Below are 23,285 nucleotides of genomic sequence, written 5' to 3' on the forward strand. Positions count from 1 at the left end.
ATTCAATGCAAAATGGTAAAATGAAACAGCGTGATTAAAGTTTGGCATGGTCCGTGCCTAGTTTGATGTGGACAAACAATAGGGTAATGGATTTCCATTGCAGCGGAGGAAAGCTTAATGGACTTCTATACCAGACTTTACATCAACTATATCTACCTAAATACGGCGTATTAAGGGAGAATGTAAGGCTTGCATAAATACAGATCATTTTTCATGCAGTGATGCCCATCTTATTTATTGTGTTGTAGTGAGATCTAAAATGACAGATCAATGGATAGTGATGAGTCTGATGGCTATAGGTATTTTGAATTTAAACAAAGCCCTGTACCAATTCATATTCATAAAATATACATGATCTCATTAAATGCAAAATAATTACATACAGTAAGTTATAAGTATGTATAAGTTATTAAGCTACAATTCACGCTTCCAACCACTGTAATCTGAGACATCACATGTAGTTGCTAAGGGCTAGTCAACTTAATTCATGTTGACCAAAATTTCAAAATCAAAATGTGTTAGTATGTATGGGGATAGAGGATTGGTGATAAGCTTTCCACAAGTTCAAACATGTAGTTAGTAGTAATTAAACAAGAGTACCGCAGAACGGGTGCCACGCTCGGTTGCGGATGCATTTTTTTAAATGAAAGATTGTCAGAATTATTTTTTTAGCGGTCACAGTGACCTTTACCTTTGACCTAGTGACCCAAAATGGGTGTGGCATGTAGAACCCATCACGGTGCAGCTACATATGAAGTTTCAAATTTGTCGGTGGAAGCACTTTGATTTTAGAGCCAATGTTCAAAAGGTTAACAAAATGTTAAGGTTTTAGCACGAAGCGGACGACATATACGACGAGCTGGCTATGACAATACCTCGGGTTTTATCAAAAAACAGCAGAGCTAAAAATAACTGAAGATATTAAATTTGTTTATGCTGTATTTTCCTGTGGTACAGCACAAAAGTTTATAAATTATACTTATATGGAAAATTCATGGACCCAAAACAACCAAAGACAAAGTCTGGTCCCTCCCCATAAAGATAACATCCTTGCTCCTAATACAACCAATGTTGCCTTACTATCACATTGTCAAGTCACTTTGGCTCGCCATACCAGCAAATGAAACAAAACTTCTCAATCATTCAATTACAAAGCACCTATTCATTTAACAAAAAGTTAATATGTTGTGTGACTGTTTTATGTTATTGCTTATATACATAACCAATAGCATATGTTGAAAGAAGTCATATATGTTCTATAACACAAAATAACTTTTACATGTTCAACATTTCTGATAAAAAAGGAAAAAAAAACATTCTCAGTGTAAAAAAATATTTGATTTCTCAGTGGTGTGTACATAAAGCTTAATTGACATTAGCTGTTCTTATAACCTGTCTAGTCTTCACATACAGAGAATATACATCACAAATAACAGAGATGGGCCAATTCAAACACAATTATCAATGGCTCAATCTAGTCAGATAGGTTTTAGGATCCTGAAATCTCTCTTGATTTACAGTTCAAAAATCTACCAAATGAATGTAAGTAGTTGTTTTTTCTCAATCATCATCACTATGCAATAGTAAACTAATTCTGTTTCACTTCTTTTTATTGATTCTGAAAACAAGACTCTCTGCAATTATCTTCGTTGGTTTTGAGGTTTTGGAGAGATTGTTGCTATATGTGCAGAAATTCGGCGAGGGTCTAGGGGGTCCACTTTTACAGCCGAGCGCAAGGTGTCTTCCCCTGCAAGGTACACGCCTGCAATCTTGGTCAGGAGGTCTGGAATGTACTTGTACTGTTTGACTTCCTTGACAGGTTTTACAGACCAGTTGTTTGCTGCCTTAGAGAAGCTTCTTTTCCACCTGAAATCAAATTGCTTCAGTTATTTTTTATATATGAAAGAATGCCACATAAGTGCTACCCAATTTAAAGCATATTTTATTAAAATGAACAGTCGTCATATGATATGTTTACCAATCTGTGATAAGACAGCTGCAGTAAAAGTGCACTTACTTAATGAACTAACAAGTTGTAAAATAAACATTCTTACAGCAAACACATATATCAAAATGCTTTTGTCATTAACATATTTAACCCTATACCACTTAGATACGTATTTTGACGCATTTGTAGTCCCTTCGAAAGCTTAATTTAATTAAAGACCTTTTATACCAGATTCAAATTTTAAAGGCCTCATTTCCAACCCTTAGATACTGATGTGCAGCAAACAGCATAAAGCCTTAACAGGCTGCGAGTTACTCGCAGGCGGTTCTGGTTTTATACGGTTTGCACATATCCATTTTCACTTTGCTTCTGAGTGGAAAAGGGTTAATGATAAGTTTTTTTTCTTCAAAAATACAACTGAAATATGTTGACAACAATGAAGATGGTGGTGTTTTTGGTTGTGCCTGACACATTATGTTAACTTGGATTTCCATCCTTGTCTGCAAGCTGAGTCCTGTCAAAGTGCTTCGAATAGTCAATGAACAATTACATTCTTCTGTAAAATACCAATATATCAATGTATTAAATCTCACATATAATGTAACCATTTTTATAAGACAACTCTTTGTGCAGTAAAACTTGCATCAATAACAACAAACGGCTGTCTCCATAGGATGACATATGCCCCCAAAAAACAATTAATAGAAGTTATGAGCATTTTTCAGATTTCGAATCTTTAACGCGGACCCTGAGGTCAAGGTCAAAAGGGTCAAATGTGTGTGCGTATGGAAAGGCCTTGTCCATGTACACATGCATACCAAACCAAATATGAAGGTTACATCTGAAGCGACATGGAAGTTATGAGCTTTTTTCGAAACCTAAACGTAAAGTGTGACGGAAAGACAGACGGACAGTGCGATCACTATATGCCCTCCTTCGGGGTCATAAAAACATCTTATTTACCTTAAAGCATTCCGCTTTGGAGCATAGATCAAAAGATGATTGTTGAATGATTCCAATTCTGACGTTGTCCTGTAATATTGTTTACAGTTTATATCTACATGGACAGAGTGTTGTTAAAACAATTTTTTGATTCAGTAATACAATGCAACAAACATTTTGATAAGAGCTGATTTTGGTGCTTCTTTTGTGAACTATTATTGAGTATCATAGTGTAACAAGTGGGCTCTAAATGTCAGACGTCCATTAAGCTTGAGATATATGATATTATCACAATAAAACTTTAATGAAGACATTTTCACAGAAGTTTGTTTTCTTTACAATCATTTTATGAAAGATGTCTACTAGTGTAGGATTAATGATCTTTGGATGTATGAAGCTCTAGATAACTAAGTTAGTACTACTGTGCAACGATGGTTTCATACTGGCATGTGACATAGTAGGGAATTGTCCGCAGAAGCCTTTTGTCCATCACTTGCTTTTGAAGATCATCTACTACCATGGAGGAACGCTTTAGCCATTGCTTCCCTTCACGCTCTTCTTCTAGCTCCCCATGATCACACTGACCCAATGCCCAACTGTGGTTGTTGGTAATATAATTCAGGATGGAACACCATTTTGTCTGTCAAAGCACAATACGAAAACTAATGGCAATGTGTTTATCTGCATCTGGCATTCATTAGAGTGATGACTGAATGTGGAATTATCAGTGTGTAACACGCGGAAAACATAAAAACACACCACAAATTAAAGGTAAATTGATAATTAAACATCTAATGAAACGTCTAAACCGGCTGTACAAATACTAGTACTTTGTCTATAGGGATATCGAAAGATAAATACCAATGCATGATCCAACATTACATAATGTCACAGAAAGATAAACAAGCATATCATTAAATTTGGATAACTAGGTCAAACGTCAAGGTCACTGTCACACTACGAATAAAAAAATTCGGATCAATTACTTGTCAACCTGTTGACTATTTGGCTTGATACTTCCCATGTGAATTGGCCTTGAACAGTAGATGACCCATTTTGAAATAGGGGTAACTTGGTAAAAGGTCAAGGTAACTGTCACAGTAAGTGTGAAAATTGTTCCCAATCATTAACTTGCCAATGAATTGACTAATTGTCTGTATACCTCCCATCTGCATTGGCCTTGGATAGTTAATTACCCGTATTTTAGTGGCTTAGTCACACTTCTAGAATAAGATTAACTCTTATGGTTAGTTATGTTGTCAAAAATCCTGTGTCAAGGCCCTGTTTTGGGGGCATTGGTCTCAGACCACAGAGCACTTGCTTAAACATAATATTGTTCTATGGTTTGCAGTGTTTATAGGTCAAGTCTTTTCGGAGTTTTGCTTAATTCTGTATTTACTTGTCTGTTGCGATAATGTCTTTCTATTGTTTATTCCAGTGGTTAGAGATTAAGCCTTCTAAGCTCTATGACCATGCTAATTTGGCTCGTCTAGAGGCACATAGAAAAGAGGCACAGGCTTACACGTTTGAATATGATTCTTTTGAATTTGAATATTGATAATAGAAATGTATATAAATTAACTTTTATGAAATTATTATGAAATTTTAAATATTAATTTAATACAGGAGTAGGTGTTGGCATCGGTAATAGTTAAAGATGAATGAATCTTTGTTAGTTGTCCGATACGATATCGAAAAGTGAACTCACAGAACAATAATTGAATACATTCCTTCACACGCCAGAACATGAATAATGTGCAATCACCGACAAAGCCATCTCGTTATGGCAATTTTCTTTCCTTACTTAAAACAGTTCGTTGACTAGAAATAAACACACCGGTTCTTAGCAAGTTGATTATATTTCGAAATTCAGTCCAAACTTATTCTGCCAAGGTTAAGTAAATGATTCAGGGATATTACTCACATGACCGTTCTAAATATAAAACAACCCAGCAAACACACATATTTAACAACTGTCCCTTTTTATTATGATATAATTGCGTCTGGTGTGTCAATATGTATTCATGTGGTTAAAACTACATTATGATAAACTAGGCCTAAATGTTTTTTTCTTGTGTGGTGTAAAGCAACATACACGTTTTATATGTATTCCCACGCTAATCAAATAAAACTGTTAAGGCCGAATGATCGTTTAGTTTAAACGCATGTTTGTTCGCTCGATTCATCCAAAGCCTAAACGTTTTTAAATAAGCTATCGAATCCATTTTCTGTGTTGAACCAGTAAGTGGTGTCTTTGTGGTGATTTAAAGAACGCTCCGTAGGGATAGAACCCGTGACAACGTGGTTGCTGACAGACACAATATCCACAACGCCACGGCGATGTGATCGTGTTCCATAAGCACATAAAAAGAATTACATTGTTAGTATACATATCGGTGTATGTAATATATATACCGTACCGTATGTATCTTAACGTATCTTTATTTTACTGTTTTCGTATGATGTTGGTCACATGCATTAAGTTCCACCTTATTATCACTCACAATTATTGTTCTTATCACATTTTGAATACGTTTTGCGCATTCGTTATCTAGAATGCCATTTATATTGCATAGTACGATTCCATGTGGTTCATTCTTGTAAAGGTTACGTACACAAATCGATAGAAGTACTTCACTTCTTAATATTACTCACGACGTGCATGAACAATATATTTTTAAAAGAAGTGTAGTTTAATTTAATTTGCAATAGGAATTCTAAACTTTCACATTCGAGATTTGATTTGATTTAACAACATGAAGTAAAGTGATTTCGATACATTTTCCAGTAATGATTTGGAATAGTTCCGTTGCGAATAAGCTTTCTTTGTAAATGGTTTGATAATAATAACCAGGTCATATCATGAACTTGACGATTTTTTATCGTCGTTTGTTATTTGCAAGCGTTTACTCTTTTACAACAAAGCTCTGTCGAAGTACAATTGATCAGGGCACAACGCTGTTTAAACAGATGTATTGTAACACATAATTATAAAGGTAATATTGGGACAGTTTTTAGGAAGTACGAAATGAGATTAGTATAGATATGCCACTGGTTAGACACTATTAAAAAACAGCATATCTTTAAAAACTAAATACGTCAGAGTCGAATGCATTGTTCTCTTAATCTAACATTCAAGACAATAATCCTAGTTTATCACCGCCTACAAAAGAATTGTCACGTGAATGAAAAACTTGTAAAGGCATGCAGTCTATTCAATTAGTATTGATGTTCTATTATTTCGGTGTTACGCCCGAACTCTGTTTCGCATTGTTGTTTTCATGGCCATAAACGATCGGTTATGTGCTTTGTTGGCATGAAACGTCCACGCATAAGGTCAGATTCTCAATACAATGGATTTCAGACGTCTCAATAGCTCTGTAAATGCAAACTGTGTCTTTGGTTTAACAGTGCTTTTCTGAGCCAACTACCTAAGTGCTGACTTAGCGCCTAATGCAACTTGTATGGACCGAACCACTTTTGTCGCTAACTAAAAGTCTTAAACTTGGATTAAGCCGGGATTTTTACTTCGGTTAAATTGACTACATCGGGGTGTAGGTTATCTCGAAGACCGCATTTAAAAGGATTTTCCATGTCATATACGTACACAATAATGCGTTTGCATTTATCAAATGTATAAAACATGTAATATTAGAACATTGTCCCTCTGTGAAACATTTGTGGTTAACACAATCACAAAATTATATTCGGCATATTTCAATCACTCAGTATTTATTTATTTTGTGTTTTTGTAGGTATTTTGTTTGGAAAATATTTATTTTTGCATCATCAAGCGCAATTCTATGCATAATCATCACGAAATATGTAGCAAACACAACATGAAGAAGTAAATCGATTCACGGTGATGAAAAGGACATATGCTATCAATTTGTAAACTTAAGTTCTTAAATATGTACACACTAGCACCATGACTAACTGTTTGTTAAATAACCGTACTGCTTTGTACAATAATTGAAAATCAAATTTGCATGTGCGTGACAATATTTGCTTGCAAGAGATATTTCTGAAAAGCTTTTATTTTTCGGGACTTTTGTTTTTTTTCCAGAAAAAGCCTATTCAAGCTCACGTTAAAGTTAAAGAGAATACTAGGTTAGCGTTGAATACAGAGAAGTTTATGTTGCGAGGCTTAGAACGACTGGAGCGCGAGCCTTGGCGAGCGCTTTTGGTGTTCGAGCCGAGCAACATAAACTTCTCTGTATTCAACGCTAATCCTAGTATTCTATTTATCCCATTTGATTTTTTTCAACGTGGCATTTATCATAAATAGATCTTATAACCATAACAATAATGTTTATTCATTCTTATAAGCGCTTAAAATCTAACGCATGTAACCATGCGTAGTGATATAAATGTATTTGCTCTGGTACGCAAAATAGTCTTTAAAAAATGCACACACAAACTATAAAACGAGAAAAAATATCACCATATGCCTCGATTTAATTTCACGCAGCATGCGAATTGTAACACATAACGACCGCGAAAAGAATATTTTACTTTAATATAATTTTTTTTTTTTCGAAAGAAAATGATCAAAATCAAATATGGCGGCGATTGCTCCTGACAAAATGATGTCGTTGTCAACATACATGTACATGTAGATTTACACACAGAGTCGTTCTAAACATAAATTATCAACAGAACTATACTTGCCTTATTTTTTAATGGACGCTGCAGATATTGATGGCGTCTAGATCTAGCCTTCACATTTGATTTGTGACCCAACACAAGATAATCCGTCATAATTCTATTAATTTTTGAAACACTTGTTGCAAACGGGTTATTCTTACTGAATAGACTCTCTTTGATAAAATACCAAAGACAAAGTTTATCCATCAAAGAAAATACCCTTACGTTTATTTAAATCCAAAAGCAAAACAATTCGAATAGACTACTGAACCAAAAAACACACCCACCAATATGTTTTACTCAGTATACACACACAATTTCATAATTCTGAACATCGATAACACGAATAAGCTAGATCTTCATGTGGATCTTAATCCTTCGTCTTACCGGTTCCATCCGAGGTAAGTAGTCCATAAAATATGCACTTCATATTATAATAACATCCAGGATAAATGTACACAGAATAAAATCGCGTCTTCAATGTTTTATTCCCACACATCGCATACTAGTTTCGTGTACACCAGAAGATGACATCACATATTTTTGGAAAATGACGCAAAAAGTATGTCATTTCATGACGCCATCAATCTGCTGATTCATTATACGGATGGCGAAAAATTATGTCCCTTGACTAGATTTAAAGGTTGAAGGTCGTATAATTTTGAAGCTAAAGTTTTCTCGACTCTAGAGATTTCCTTATGAAAAATCATTCAGTGGTAAAGTAAAAAGTAGTCCGTGCACGCGACAGGTATATTCAACAAGGTGGGAGACAGGCAAGTTTATTCCACAAGGTGTTATACCGTCAATGTCGGTATGAAAATGCGATAAAACGTGATGAATTGTTCTTTTGTTCACAAAAGTAAGAATACAACTAATATACCCACATAATTTAGAAAGAACAAATTAGAAAGAGAGACAGTATTCCATGATGTTTCGGTAGTCACTTTATTATTTGGTTTAGCGCAAAGAAATAATAAATTGTAAATATATTTATTTTCTTGCTGTTTTATATAATTATATTTGTATCACGTGGCAGCCTAAAAATACGTATGCTTAATAAATTAATATTTTTTCTTATCCATCGTTTACAGGAATGACCCTTTAAAGTCATCCACTTGAATTGCACTTTCTCAACATAAGGTATTAATTGTTTGCATTTCATCGCACAAACCTCATTGTTTTTCGGATAAACTTGAACATATTTAAAGCAATTTTCAATCCCATATTCCTAATTAAAGGAACCTATATGCTGTCTTTACATTACTTTAAATTGGGAATATATTTAAAACAAATGTACGGTACAATAAGTAATAAAAAACTGGAGTACGTGCAAGTATCGAAAACACTCCATGGTCATTAAACTCTTGTTTGTTTATTTGCGATTTTAATAAAGGCAGCCGCAAAACAATTATTCCGTACCTTAAACAAAATTGCAGGCTTTAGTAGATCTATATGGAATCAATTGACCGATAAAGCCATCCCGTCATGGCAATTTCATTTTAACACTAAATACAATTTTAAAAAAGAAATCAAAACAGTGGTTTTGGCGTACGGAGATATACCTTACATGACCCTTATAACTGTACGAACAAACACGCAAGTTACCTATGATTCATTTCATTAAGACAGAATTTCCTTTGGTACACCATTTCCAATTTATCTATGTGGTTCAAACGCTGATGAAATAATCGGTTGTATGCACGATGATCGTCTGCGCAAATGATACACATATGAAATATATATACATATTTTAAGTCTCGCTCTCGGTAGTATCTACAGTGTAATAATTATATTGTGTTATTTTTCTATGCATTTGATCACCTGCATTATAAGAGTAATCCAGACTAACATAGTCCAGAGAATTATGCCACGAAAAGCGCTCATTCAGGCTGGTCAGTTCCAACCATATTTACAGTTACAGATAATCATGGCAAGATGCCCATTAATGTGTGATGCGGTCAGCATCCCAGCATGATTAGAGTAATTTAGGGGCCATAAAAGTTGATATAAAGTTGGCTGGTATGCCAAAACTTCACTTCTTAGGTACCTTCTGCGTTTCTAGTATAAAACAGCTACACAGTATTTTATTCACTATAAAATCCTGGAAGCACACGCAAAAATTGTTGGAAATCGAGATTTTATACCTTGTGCATAATAAAAATTGCGAGGCATTTTTTTGAATATTTTCAACAGCAACCATTTTTACAGACATCTGAAAACTAAAGGATTGCTTAAATAAGGTATAAAATACATCTGACATTGTATCAGGAAGGATGGCCGAGTTGTCTAAGTGGTAGACATTTTATTCCAGAACTCCAGGGGTCAGTGGTTCGAGCCCTGCTTAGGGTTATCTTTTTTTTCTTTTGTTAATGTAATTCTTAATTTTTTACTGGAGCTTTTTAGATCCAATGTTTACATTTATAATAATACTATAAAGCACTTAAGGCAAACTTCAAAACCTGCCAAAATCTGTGAAAAGGCCCCTTTAACAATAAATAATTATTGTAAGTTATGAGAGACAGATTTATTCATGTAACATAGTCTTGTATGTTTAACAGTATGCAATGAAAGAAATTAATTTTAAATCAAGGTAAGTGAATTAAAACATAAGAAATTATTACCAATGCAGATCCAATATTATTTTTCTCAGTTGTCTATGAATATTCAAAGAATTTTGTTTTGTATATCTAAACAAAAATAACAAAAATATTTTTTGCCAAACATTGTTTGCTCATACAAAAGCAAGCATAGTTTAATCTAATCAAGTACATACTTAAGGAGCTGTCTGATTAGAGTATACGTATTTTGCAAAAGTCGTTCAAGGCGTCATAAGGACTGAATTTGCTTAGCACAATAACTGTAAAATGGTAATTTGTAAGTTGTCTATTTGGCCTGGAAATTATCTCTTAAATAGAATATGTTTGGTCTTAATCAATATTATTCAGAACTCATTTAAAGCAATACATTAATATGCCTTTGCATATGTGTGTTACAAAAAAGATTTACGTTAAGTAGAACCTGAGAAACAATTAAAGAGCGTTCAATAAGCTTACTGTTGTAGAGTCTAGAAGAGATGTAAACTTAAGTTATAAATGATTGAGGACAATTTTTACTCTGCTTGTTGGTACATTTTATTGTACTCGTAGTGTTTAAAAAAATCAACATGCCACCTAACTTTATATTTCAAAATTTAATAGATATAAGATTTTATGTTTAAAATCTCGTGCATACAAAATAAAAGGATGCACTGTGTCGATAATGAGCATTTTTGTCAGTTCCTTGGCAAACATTTAGTTAACTCCCAAAGATAAGTGTTATTTCAGTGTTAACTTCTATTAAAATATCTTAAAATGTGACCTTTTAGCATAGCTAGAAAAACAATGCTCACTGTGAGCTTAATTACTGCATTGATCTGTGAATTAACTTGTTTGGCATTAGTTTTTTCTGGATATTTTGTTTTGTTTTTATTGCAAACAAAACATTTTGAAATTAATAATGTAGCAAAATGTCTCAAATGTCATTACTCCAGTACATATTGTTCATACATGTACCTATTTTTTTATGAATATGAATTCTGAATTTCGAAATATTCCATGTATTTTATATATCTTTAAATTATATGTTACTATTTTAATTAACTTATCAGTCTAAACATATATCGTGAAAACATGCAAAACTGTTTAAGGTTTTTATTACAACAAGAATTATTAGAATACATGGTTTAACAGTACTTAGAAGCAACTTGAAATCACACCGGCCCTGTGCAGTTTTATGGCCCCTAATAACTCTACCATACTGAGAGACTGACCACAGCCCACATGTGGTCCATCAGCGGTAACTGTTAATATGCTTCAGCCAAGCCAGCCTGAATGAGCACTTTTCGTGGCATTATTCTCTGGACTGAACAGTGTTTCAGAACGGTGACGATAAATGTCTTACAATGTGTTCATACATTTGCTGTAACATGTGTCATTCAGTGATTTGCATCATTGCTTTGTGTACATGCTTATTGACTTGCATTTGGTTCAAATAAAAGATGATGTTACTCTTGATTGCACATTGGAGCTCTTGCACATTGCTTTTACAGATGGTAATCTCGCGATTGTTAAATACATTTTAAACTGTATCACGTGGTTTCTGTCGACACCGACAGTAAAAGAATCTCGGCAGTAACACACATACACATGATTTTTGACAAATATCTCAAATGCAAAATGATCGCTTTATTTCATTACGAGTATTAAATGTATAAAAGAACAAGTCTTCATGAATATAAATTGTGTATTAGTCTTTTCCGCACGCTTGCGATAGACGTGACATTTATACAAATTATGTAATATACACTTTGAACCTCCTGTGTATGGTCACGGTATTTTATTTCTATTATTAAGTACTGTAATTAAGCTAATGTATCAAATAAACTTACAGTACATCAAATGTCAAATGTAATGAATTGTTAATAATATATTAAAAGCAAAACATTTTTGCAGAAAAAAATATAGATGAAAACACTAAACCATATTAAAAGCAAAATGCTATACGCCCAATAATACAATCAATTGGTGTGTTGTAGCATACAAATAATGTGACATACATACGAATCCGATCTCTTACCAACTAGAGCTTTAAATATCACTACGAGGCCTGTTTTATGCACGTAACTTCCGCTATGGCTTAAAATGTCTTTTTAGATTTGTGATAATCAGAAAATCGGCTACGGTGTCATCAAGGAACGTATAACCTTGATACATCTTCCTGATAAAGCTCCCTCGACTTTTGCTTTGACATATAAGGCTAGCAGAATTTTCGTTTTCACCATACAGGTAAGAAACAAAAGACAGTCTTATACAGAAGCAATATAAAGAAATATTTAGTTACCTTTAAGTTTGACCAATATTAAGATTTTGCATTTGTATAGATGGAGTTGGTTGCGTGCCAATATACGCAGAGGAAATTAGTTTTTGCATAATGTATGAAAAGGTTGCATGCTTTCATGAAGTCGCCGCAATCGGCTTGATATTAGAAAATACCTGTAGGTACATACACAACACACGCATTTTAAATCCTTTTTTAATCACATACCTTATGATTTTAATGCAACCATGACTGGTTGGTGCACTGGGTAAGCATTGTTTGTACCTATATATTTGATCCAGAAAACACCAATCGAGGTCGCCTTTGAAACACGCTGCACAGTATTCGAGATTTGACAATGAACGCATTACATCATGATGCCAGTGATCTTTGGTCTAGTCTTTATCGGATGAACAAGACATGTTTATGTTCAACATATGCCTCTACAGTATAATGAATCACATGTTAAATGACGTTTGTTTCCGTTAGTTGAGGAATTCACTGCCTCTCGAGATACGTATGAAATCAATCGTTTGTATTGCGTTCACAACGTTAAGATTAGTTTATAAATATTATGAGATTAGCCTGTCTATTGAATTATTTTTACAATACAGTATGCTGTGAACATCAACATGACCTTACAGAAAAGCAGATGTCGGTACGCAATGAAGGCATACAACACCAAGGCACATATTTCGCCTATATTTCGTAGTGGTTTCTAACATTAGTGGACTCATAATAATGGTCTCATTAAGAAGCACTGTTTCCATTTCACATTAAGTTCTACGAACAGCTATAACACTACTCGGAAATTTAGTAAAGCTTTTAATTCATGGGAATAAGTTTATTTGTGTTACATTAGAATAAATGTGTGCAGCCTATACATTAAAAAGTCATTTTTATCCCATCATCAGACGTGCATTGTCGAAATAAACCCCTGTGGAATAAATTTTCCTCTATTTCGGCAGTGCTGAAGTAGAGCTGTCCGGCGCGGCGGACTGTTATGTGAGGAGGATGGTCATATTACTCGGAATCAACTATTAAGTAATCAGATTTAGTAAAATCGAATCAGATTAAACAAAACAAACAATTTGATACCAAGATGTAATATATTTGAAACACAAAATGCAACACAAACAGCAAAATAACAACATTGTTTACAAATATTAAGTGCGCGTCCTCATGACGTCATTATTAAGAGGGACTACTTTTTGTATCACGGTTCAGTAGTTAGCAATTGTTTACCTTGTGTTTGACTTTTCTTGTCAATGAATGGCTAAAAATCAACACAATGCAATAATAAAATATATTATTTTCATTTAATTGTAAATAAATTGTTTAGAAATAAATATTTAAAATGTATAAAATGTTTCTTTTTTATTTCATGTATTTTATTAAATAAGTCAGCAGCAAATCAAGTCGTCTGCTTAAGTCTTAAATGTCAATTGTGGTTGAAATAATGAAAAAATAAATAATACACATTCAAGAATTAAAATAAAACTGCAGCAAAACATATTTCATCAAATGAAATAAATTTTGACAACAATGTTCAACCAAGAAACAGGTGATTTTGATGTAGTATGGGATGGTTTGTTTTCAAATGCTGTGGAATTAAGTTTGGAAGAATTTGAGCAAAAATATGGAATAAATGCACTTCAATTTGATGAGGATTTAACTGAGAATAATGCCCCTGAGTCAAATTGTGATGATCAAAATAACACAAATGTTACAATTCAAAATGAAGCTAAACATCTCAACCAGTCAATTCAAAATGAATTTAAAAACATAGAGCTTTCTGAAGTCCGACAGTACATCACAAAAGAAGAAAACAAAAACACAGCAAAAAAAACATTAAATGACACAAAAAAGTTCCAGAGGTTTCTACTGACAAAGGGTGAGACCAGGGAAATGCATCAGTTGGATGTCGATTTCCTTGACGAGCATATTGCAACGTTCATTCTATCCCTGCAACGCGAAGATGGCACAGAGTTTGAGCCGACAAGTATTCGGGCCATCATCAGTAGCCTGGACCGGAAGCTGAAAAGACACAAATACCCTTTTAGCATTATGAATGAGAAAGGGCCACAATTTTCTCTGACAAGAGAAACCTACAATGCTAAAAAGAAAAGCCTGAAAAAGCAGGTAAAAATAACTTTTTTTTTAAAGATGGAAATGCATAATTTTGTTAAATATTTATTAATTTGTATTAAATGTGTAAAAAAACATATTATACATATATTTAAAATTAATATAAATTAAAATAAAATATAAGAAGAACATGTCGAAAAATGCGAAACAAGCCAGATATTTAATTCTGAAGTCGAAAATGTCTGTACAGTCGAATTCGCCAGTACGTATGTCATGCATGTACGCTGTGAATCTACATTTAGTTTTACAAATCATTTTAATTTCCTGCAATGATATTTGTTCAAACCACACAAGAACACTAACTGCAATCATATTTAAAAGACAAATGCTTTGGTTTATTGTAGGAAATTATGTACAAAAAATCTTCCGTTTCAATCGGCTCAGGAGGGGGGGGGGGGCTTATTTGGCTTTGCTGCATTTTATGAAATTTGTCTTCAATGCATAATTGTTCTTGCCTATTTTGTGTTATTGTAACATATTTTTAGCAATATATTACAATTTAACACACATCAAAATCGTGCATAGCCACTTTAAATGAAAGCAAATACCGGTATAAATTCATTACTCAACACTGTACTGAATTATTTAACCCTTTCAATGCTGGGAAATTTGTTGTATGCTAAAATGTTGTCTGCTGAATTTCTAAAATTAGCATTTTCTTCGATTTTTTTCAAAGAATATTATCAGAATAGCAAACAGTTTGGATCCTGATGAGACGCCTCGTTCTGTGGCGTCTCATCTGGATCCAAACTGTTTGCAAAGGCCATCAAAATTCGGTTCCCGCACTGAAAGGGTTAATGAAAACTATGACAGTTTGTGATATATTGACAAAACGATAATATTTGTGTATACTGACTGCAGTATTTCTTTAAGCCAACACTGATATTCACAGTTTACAGCAAGTTTGTTGCCTTTTTGAAAAGTACCTGGGACCAAACAAATCTGGAATTTGTGTGCGTAAATTCAGTTGATTGGGATTTTTCGCGTGAATCTAGAAATAAGGACGAATAAAGAAATAATTTTTACAATTCTAACGCTATAAATAATAATGGGTTTTTCTTTTTCTAAACCTCCTTTGCTTTTATTTAGGGAAAGGGCAACCGGCCATGTGAGGCAGACGTACTTACCGACCATGAAATAGATATAATGTGGCAGAAGGGTGTCCTAGGTCCCAACAGTCCAAAAGCTCTTGTCCACACCATGTGGCTAAACAACTGCTTGCATTTTGGTTTGCGTGGCACGAAGGAACAATACAGCCTTAGGTATAATCAATTTGATACCTGAAATAACAGAATTTAAATTTAAAAATAAATAAATATTACAGTTCAAGTCAGACAGGGTGACAGTAAATTTGTCAACTTGAGGAAATTTCAACCTCCGCTTCACCTCGATTGACAGTATTTTACCAAAAGTTGACAAATTTACTGTCACCCTGTCAAACATGTAATATTTTTTTTTTATTATACTGAAACAGCTATTCAAACATAAACAATTTATATGAAGTAGAACTATGAACTATTTTAACATAAAAATTCATTAATTTGGTCGTCTGTTAATAACTGAAATTTTAGCAAAACTGCATATTGCGCGAATTGGACAGTATTATTTTGTACCATTCCGCACGTGATTGTTAAAGTAGTGGGCGACAGTTTTTTGGGAAATAATATTTTCACGAGTGCCGCACAAGTGGCCACAATAAAGTGAAAATATATATTTTCTATGATCACGAGTGATTTAAAACACATTTTCTTTTTATTTTATGCTTTTTTCACACTTAATATTCATTGTTAACGAACGAGCTTAACTTAAGAATTTTGCTGGGATAATGACATCATTTCGTCAAAGAAATGACATCATTTCACAGTAAACAGTGAAAATTATCAATAAATTTCACTATAAATTTTTATTGTTTGAAACAGTGAAATTATTAGTTTTAATTCACTGATATTTCTCTATAAACCACCGGAAAGCATAAAATAATAAGTAATAAATTACTGTAATATTTACAATTTTTTTTTTCCAAACAGATGGGGGGATATTAAACTGAAAATATCTTCTGATGGGACCGAGTACTTGGAGCTCAATGAACGTCAAACCAAGACTAGAACTGGAGAAAACTTGAGCGATGTTAGAAGAGTCACCCCGAAAATGTTTGCCACCAATGAAAATGACCCCAGAAATCCAGTCGCTTTGTACAAAATTTATGCACAGAAACGCCCAGCCAATTTTTTCGATGTGAACGACCCATTCTATCTCGCTCCAAATACAATAATGAAGCAGGAGTCCGAGTCTGATCACACACAAAGCGTGCAATGGTTCATTCGTCAAAAAATTGGAATGAATAAATTTAGCAAAATGCTCAGGATGATGGCAACTGAAGCCGGGCTACCAGTTGAAAAACGCCTGACCAATCATTCAACTCGCAAGCACCTGGTCCAAAAGCTTAGAGAACACAACATTCCAGCCACTGAAATTATGTCTGTCACTGGACACAAGAATGTACAGTCAATTTTAAATTACTCAAATGTAAGTCATGAGCAACAGAAAAAATGTTCCAACATACTTGCCTCCCATGGTCAAAATGCAGATCCAATTCAAGGAAGGAAACACTCTGTCACCAGCACGGCCACATTTTCGTCAACGCAGCCCCCTAGCCAGCCGGAACAACATCAGACCGAGGCGCAAATTCTACCCGAAACACAAGTGCAAGTTCCCCACCCACAGCCACAATACAGCTTTCAGCAGTCACTGTCCAGCTCATTTAAATCCCAGTTCTTCGGGGCAACGTTCAACATCCAGAATTTTCATGTACACAATAACTAATCCAGTATTGCAATAATACCTTTGACACACCGTAAATCCGACAAAAAGCATCGATTTGCTCTACACGCCAAGTCGACTCACGGGTCTCGGGTCGCCCAGGGTCGTTTCGCCCTTACAAGTGGGTTGTTTCGCCCTTATTTAATTATTATGTAATATTAGGCTTTTGTAAATGATTCTTTCGCTCCGAATAGTTTTTGTTTAACATAAATGGAAAATTAAGATTTTTAATACAAATTTTATTACTAATTGCAATTTTAATTTAGTACTTGTTTATCATATATGGGAAATTAAGATTATTTAATAATTACAAATTTGATGTTTGCTCAATTATCCGTTTGATTTTAATTGCAATTAATTAACGGAAACGTTATGATTCATTGTGTTACAAACGTAAAGTATTGCGATTAATTAGTTTGGCAGAGGTATGATGCATTGATTTGCCAATTGAAATAATTTCGGGACCAATTTAACAATTATCAAACACACTTAGATCGGAAGACGTGTGATCAGATGATTGACTAATTACTAGCACAGAAACATCAAAAGGAGACATTATAAAGGCGTGGTATTGTTTTTATAAACTTTAAGCCAGTTTGCATCTTTTGATCTCAAGATATTCGCCGAAAGTGTATATAAAAAGCAACTTGGCCATGGCAGCGTCATTCGTGAATTTATATTTCGACACGTTCTTATGGCAGACGAATTGTGTATTTCGTGTGATCGGATAGTCTCACCTCGCCAACATGCCATCACATGTGATTTATGTGGCAACATCGGACATGTGATACAGGAACGATATGCTTATATATTTTATTTATATTTCGTGTCGGCGCTATTTGTCTGCATGTTGTCGTTGTTATAAAATACGCTGTTTGTCATAAAATTTTATATGTAACAAAATTTCCATAGTTTAATAGTTAATAATTCTGTCCATTCTTCGGTCTGCGGTATTAACAAATATTATTTCTACCATATTTCAACTTCAATTAGCTTTAAGCGCTGACACTCTTTGGCGCATGAAAGATGTAAATAATTAAATAAGTCGGTGATGTAAACAGCCCATTTTATTCTCTGAAAGATATTTGTTTACTGTAATTTTCCTTTACATTTTTATGTTTATTTGTTTATCGATTCTATCTTCTCTTTATTATTAGTTCATTTATTAAAGATTACAACATGTTCATGAATTAAATGTATGATGCGACTTTAAAATGGAAAATATGCTTACAAAATGCGTAGTGCATATGGAAACCGGGTCTTAACGCAATTCGTAAAACTGTTATTATTTTGATATATACTACATACTTTTCTTTCAATATTTATTTCAATATTTACACACATTAACAAAGCTTTACAATATGTACAAAATGAGACATATATCTATATATTTTTTTTAAAGATAGAAGTTTACGCACTTGCGTTAAGACCCGGTTTCTCAAAGCAATACTGATTTTGTAAACACATTTTCCATTTGGAAGTTCAAATCATGCTTGTAATTTATGAAGTTGTAGAAATATTAAATACATGAACAAATAGAAATAGAAATTATAATCAATAAACAAAGAAATAATGCATGCACATATTTATTAATAACTATTAATTATTAAGAAGTTAATAATTTGTCATAAAACAATTAACGAAGATCCCGTTACGTATGGAAAACTTATTGCGCACACAATTATAGGAAAAAAACGTTAACCGCGCATATATGTTTATTATACCTACATGTATTTGGTTGTATGAAAATATAAGCTATGGTGGCTGCTCTATCTACGTTCTTGTACCAACCTTGATGACTGAGGCAGAGATCGTCGCTATCACAGTAGCTGCCGACGACCTGAATCGTGATGTCGCAACCAAATACACCAAGTTGGAGGAAAAGATACAATCCCTGTTGGACAAATACATGGGGAATGAAGTAACCACAACACATTTCTTAAAGTCCGTGTCCAGATTGTACGGGCCGTCCGACAACATGACGGCAGGCTTTGTTGTCGGATTGTCTGGGGAGTGAAGTGGATAGTGTTATCAAACAGACGATGTACGGACATTAAAATAAGCAAAACTAAAAAAAACTGTTGTAAAATACAAAGTTTATATCAACTGATTGTGTGTGGATTCTACCACATTGTGTTCAATGTAATTTTGATGTGATTTGCTAAGTTGTTTTATGTTAGGTAAAATAAGATGTATGTCAAATTAGTGTGTATGTGTGCTTCGACACTGGATTGAATGTTTTGTTTATTAATAAATATAAAATGAAATCTGTATTTCGATGTGATTTTCTCAGTTGTTTTATGTTAGATAAAATAAAATGTATGTAAAATTATTGCGTATGTGTGCTTCGACATTGTATTGAATGTTTTGTTTATACATGTGTATTCTTATTATTCATATTAGAGCTATCAAAATATATGCAATATAAATAACTTTGTACTTTGTTTTATTTCAAAAGACAAAATAAACAGTAATTAAGATAATATAATACTGTATTAAACAATATCCCATTCAGCTTCTGACAAGCCTAAGATAAATCCCTTAATATCGCTATACGTATAAAAATTAGGGCGAAACGACCCAGGAATTAGGGCGAAACGACCCAGGGCGAAACGACTCGGGGGCGAAACGACTCGGGAGGCGAACGGGATTTAGGGCGAAACGACCCGGATTCCGACTCACGTGCTCGGCCTACTGTGTAGAAAAACAATTCTAAATGAACCTGACTCTTAACATCGCTATAAATATAATTTGGTTTTTGTTATTGTTTTGGTTGAGTTTTGGTAACATTTGTAAGTGGCTGTTGTCTTGTAAATAAATGAATTGTTATTGTTTTGCTTGAAATATTCTGGTACTATTTTCTTACGCGGACCTCTTTACAGCTAAGGTCGAAAAACACTGTTTGCTTAAAATAACTTCGGGATTTTCCGTGTAGTTTTATTTTCTTATTCTATTTTAAAAGAAATAATTAACGAATTTGAAAGATGATGGGATAAATCGAATACTAGGTCGGTGCCGAATAAAGCGAAGTTTATTTTGCTCGGCCCGAAAATCTGAACCACTCGCCAAGGCTCGTGGTTCAGATTTTCTAAGCCTCGCAAAATAAACTTCGCTTTATTCGGCACCGACCTAGTATTCTATATTTACCGGGTGGGCGTTCTACGAATCTTTACCGTCGAAAGGTAATTTAAATAATTGGTGTTTTGCAGAGTTCATTTACGCTTTACACATGTGAACAGTATGCGTACTGAAAAATATTTGCGGTCTCAGCACGGTTGCTATTGGATGTCGCAAACAAGTCATCTGTTATTTGCATCTGGAAAAGCAATATGCATGTACCATAAACTGCATGTACATTTACGAATATTTAAAATGATGACACTATTTGAATGTTAAAAAAACATATTGGTAATATTATTGTTTGTTCTTTGTCACAGCCGATCAATATAAACGAATACACTTTATGCTCGTGAATGCAAATATAACGACCAAACGAGAATCAATCAACAATACCAATGTCTATGTCCTGACAGCGCCTTTTATAGATTTTGGATCTATGCTAGACGTTTATCATATAAAATGTCATCATATTATTTTCGCATTTTCGTTATTCGTACTTCTTGGTCATTGACACATGTTTGAAATAATCCGGAGACAAATTGATGTACATTGAATGTATACAACGTGAAATAATGTTCTGCTTAGAAAGTTGATAACGTTTAGTGAAATACTCGTGGTAACCAGGTTGATGGTTTTGCACCAGCAATTAAGGATTTGGGTGACTGTCATAGTTTTATACATTGATACATTTTATTTTATAAAGAGACCTTATATACTGGATCATACAAATAACGACAACATATTAACAATAAAACATTAACATAAAAACATGACAATACACATTCAATAAATATTTTGCGTTTTAAATGCAACACATTTAAAGCTTTGTGTTAAATAAAGTTAGGGCACTTACTGTAAAGTCCTTTACAAATACATTTTTATAATCATTGTTCATTTATACAATGTGTTTAACGATATTTCAGTTTAATGTGCAATTGTGTGTGAGCCTGATTCAAAGATATGATTGACTATTAAAGAGTGGTTTTTAGAAATACAAACGCTTACACTCAATATAGCAGAGAATCATGCTCCATTGCAAACGATTAATTATGTTACTAGCAATAATCTGGTTAGCAATATTCCAGGACATTTCTGCCACGAACATTAACATTGCAAACATATGCAGCAGAATACATTAATTATTAAAAAAAATATTGATGTAGCACAATCATTTGACAACGTAAACTAGTGTTCCCAAAAACATAATTCATAAGGAAACTGTCTTTACAACCACGAAACAATCAATGCTTTGAATTTTAATTTATAAAAATAACGGCTGATATTAATCCTTGTTTAACACAAGAATAAGTAAATTGATGCACAATAATAACGTGGATATAAGATGTTATAAAAACACGTGTGCATTAGCAATAAAATTGATCAAATATGCATACCTCTTTTGCTAGAGAAACAATTCAAATTACCCATCCACTTTTTAAGGAACAGTTCGCTTTTATTGCGCTCGGATTTTATTTATAACATTATAACAGGGAAGGACTATTAAAGCACATTTACATAGGATGATTTTCGTTCCTATAAAATTGATCTTTTGGGAATAAAAGAAATATCTTCGCGCAATCTTTAAAAGACAATCTTTCCACTTGAACCATTTTTGTTGAAATAACATATAGCGACTGAAACACGACACGTTGTTAAATCGGTTTAACTGTTCTTTTTACTAATTTAAGCGACTGGTCTGTTATTGGTAATACTGTTTATGTTGCTGTTTTTGTTCAAAATACAATTCAAAAATACGATACATTTAACAGACAATAAGACATAAAAAGATGTTAATAACAATATAAGACCAAAACACGTCTAAGATAGACCTAACGAATGTTGGAAAACATAGTAAATGTCCCCGTGTTTCGTATGTGTTTGTTTTAGCAGTATTTGGTGTGAGGTTATACGAATTATTGTGTTGTTAGGGAAAACCGTTAAGTAATAAATGTTAAATATATGTTTATATTAATACATACTTTAGTAAGTATTAGGATGTTAAACAGCATATATTAACTGTATTATCCTAATTATAAAACAATCCTTGAAAAGTTTCATAACAGATTGTAATCTATATAATAGTACAATAAGACAGTGTATTTAACGCAATGGAACATGTTCGGGTTCCACAACGGAAGTTATGTTGAAATTATTAGAAGTCATCTACAATGTATCCAGTCATTACCATGCCATGTTAAAATATCCGCTTGCTGATTGGTATCGATGATAAAATGCTATAACAGAGTTAATGGTATCTCAGTGTGTTGTTATTTAATGTGGTCATGTACATAAAAAATGATAGAGACTTCTAGAAAAAGGCGGGTTAACAATCACAGTTCTGTAAATGAAGATTTTTTAATTTTTAATTAATAGGCTATATTGGACCCCAAAACAATCAAACGAATATATTGCAAACAATGTTAAAACATAAACTATTAGTCCATTTTTGGTTGATTTAAAGATACATTGATGTGTAATTATATGTTTTTGTTGTATTCAGAATTGATGCAAAAGTGAGCTTTAGATTTGCAATTGTTGCAAGTCATATTCGAACACCAAAATAATGAAATCTTAAGATGTGTTGTCATATAAGTCATCGTTATGCTTTAACCTAGTTGGGTCAAATTATTGGGATATTAGTTGTAAAGAATCCTTCTCGGTATGCATTTTATCTACTACAGAGCGCTGTAATATTGGAAAATTAATGACAGCTTCAGATTTTACGCCACTGATAATTATTCGTACAGAAAGGTAATAATGTTAAACAAGAGAGACTTTAACAAAAGAAAATGTGACGTGTCCAGTA

General features: G+C 33.4%; 1 protein-coding gene across 1 annotated transcript; it reads right to left on the bottom strand.

Annotated features, from left to right (window-relative positions):
- Positions 1 to 1,640: 1,640 nt before the first annotated feature.
- Positions 1,641 to 3,504, bottom strand: LOC127878588 (uncharacterized). Its single transcript, XM_052425114.1, has 4 exons — positions 3,334 to 3,504; positions 2,912 to 2,980; positions 2,434 to 2,462; positions 1,641 to 1,870 (listed from the first exon to the last, which is right to left on the bottom strand). The coding sequence occupies exons 1-4, from the start codon at positions 3,408 to 3,410 to the stop codon at positions 1,641 to 1,643; spliced, it is 405 nt and encodes a 134-aa protein (XP_052281074.1). The 5' UTR covers positions 3,411 to 3,504.
- Positions 3,505 to 23,285: the final 19,781 nt, after the last annotated feature.

This window comes from Dreissena polymorpha, chromosome 4, assembly GCF_020536995.1.
Source record: "Dreissena polymorpha isolate Duluth1 chromosome 4, UMN_Dpol_1.0, whole genome shotgun sequence".
NCBI lineage: Eukaryota > Metazoa > Mollusca > Bivalvia > Myida > Dreissenidae > Dreissena > Dreissena polymorpha.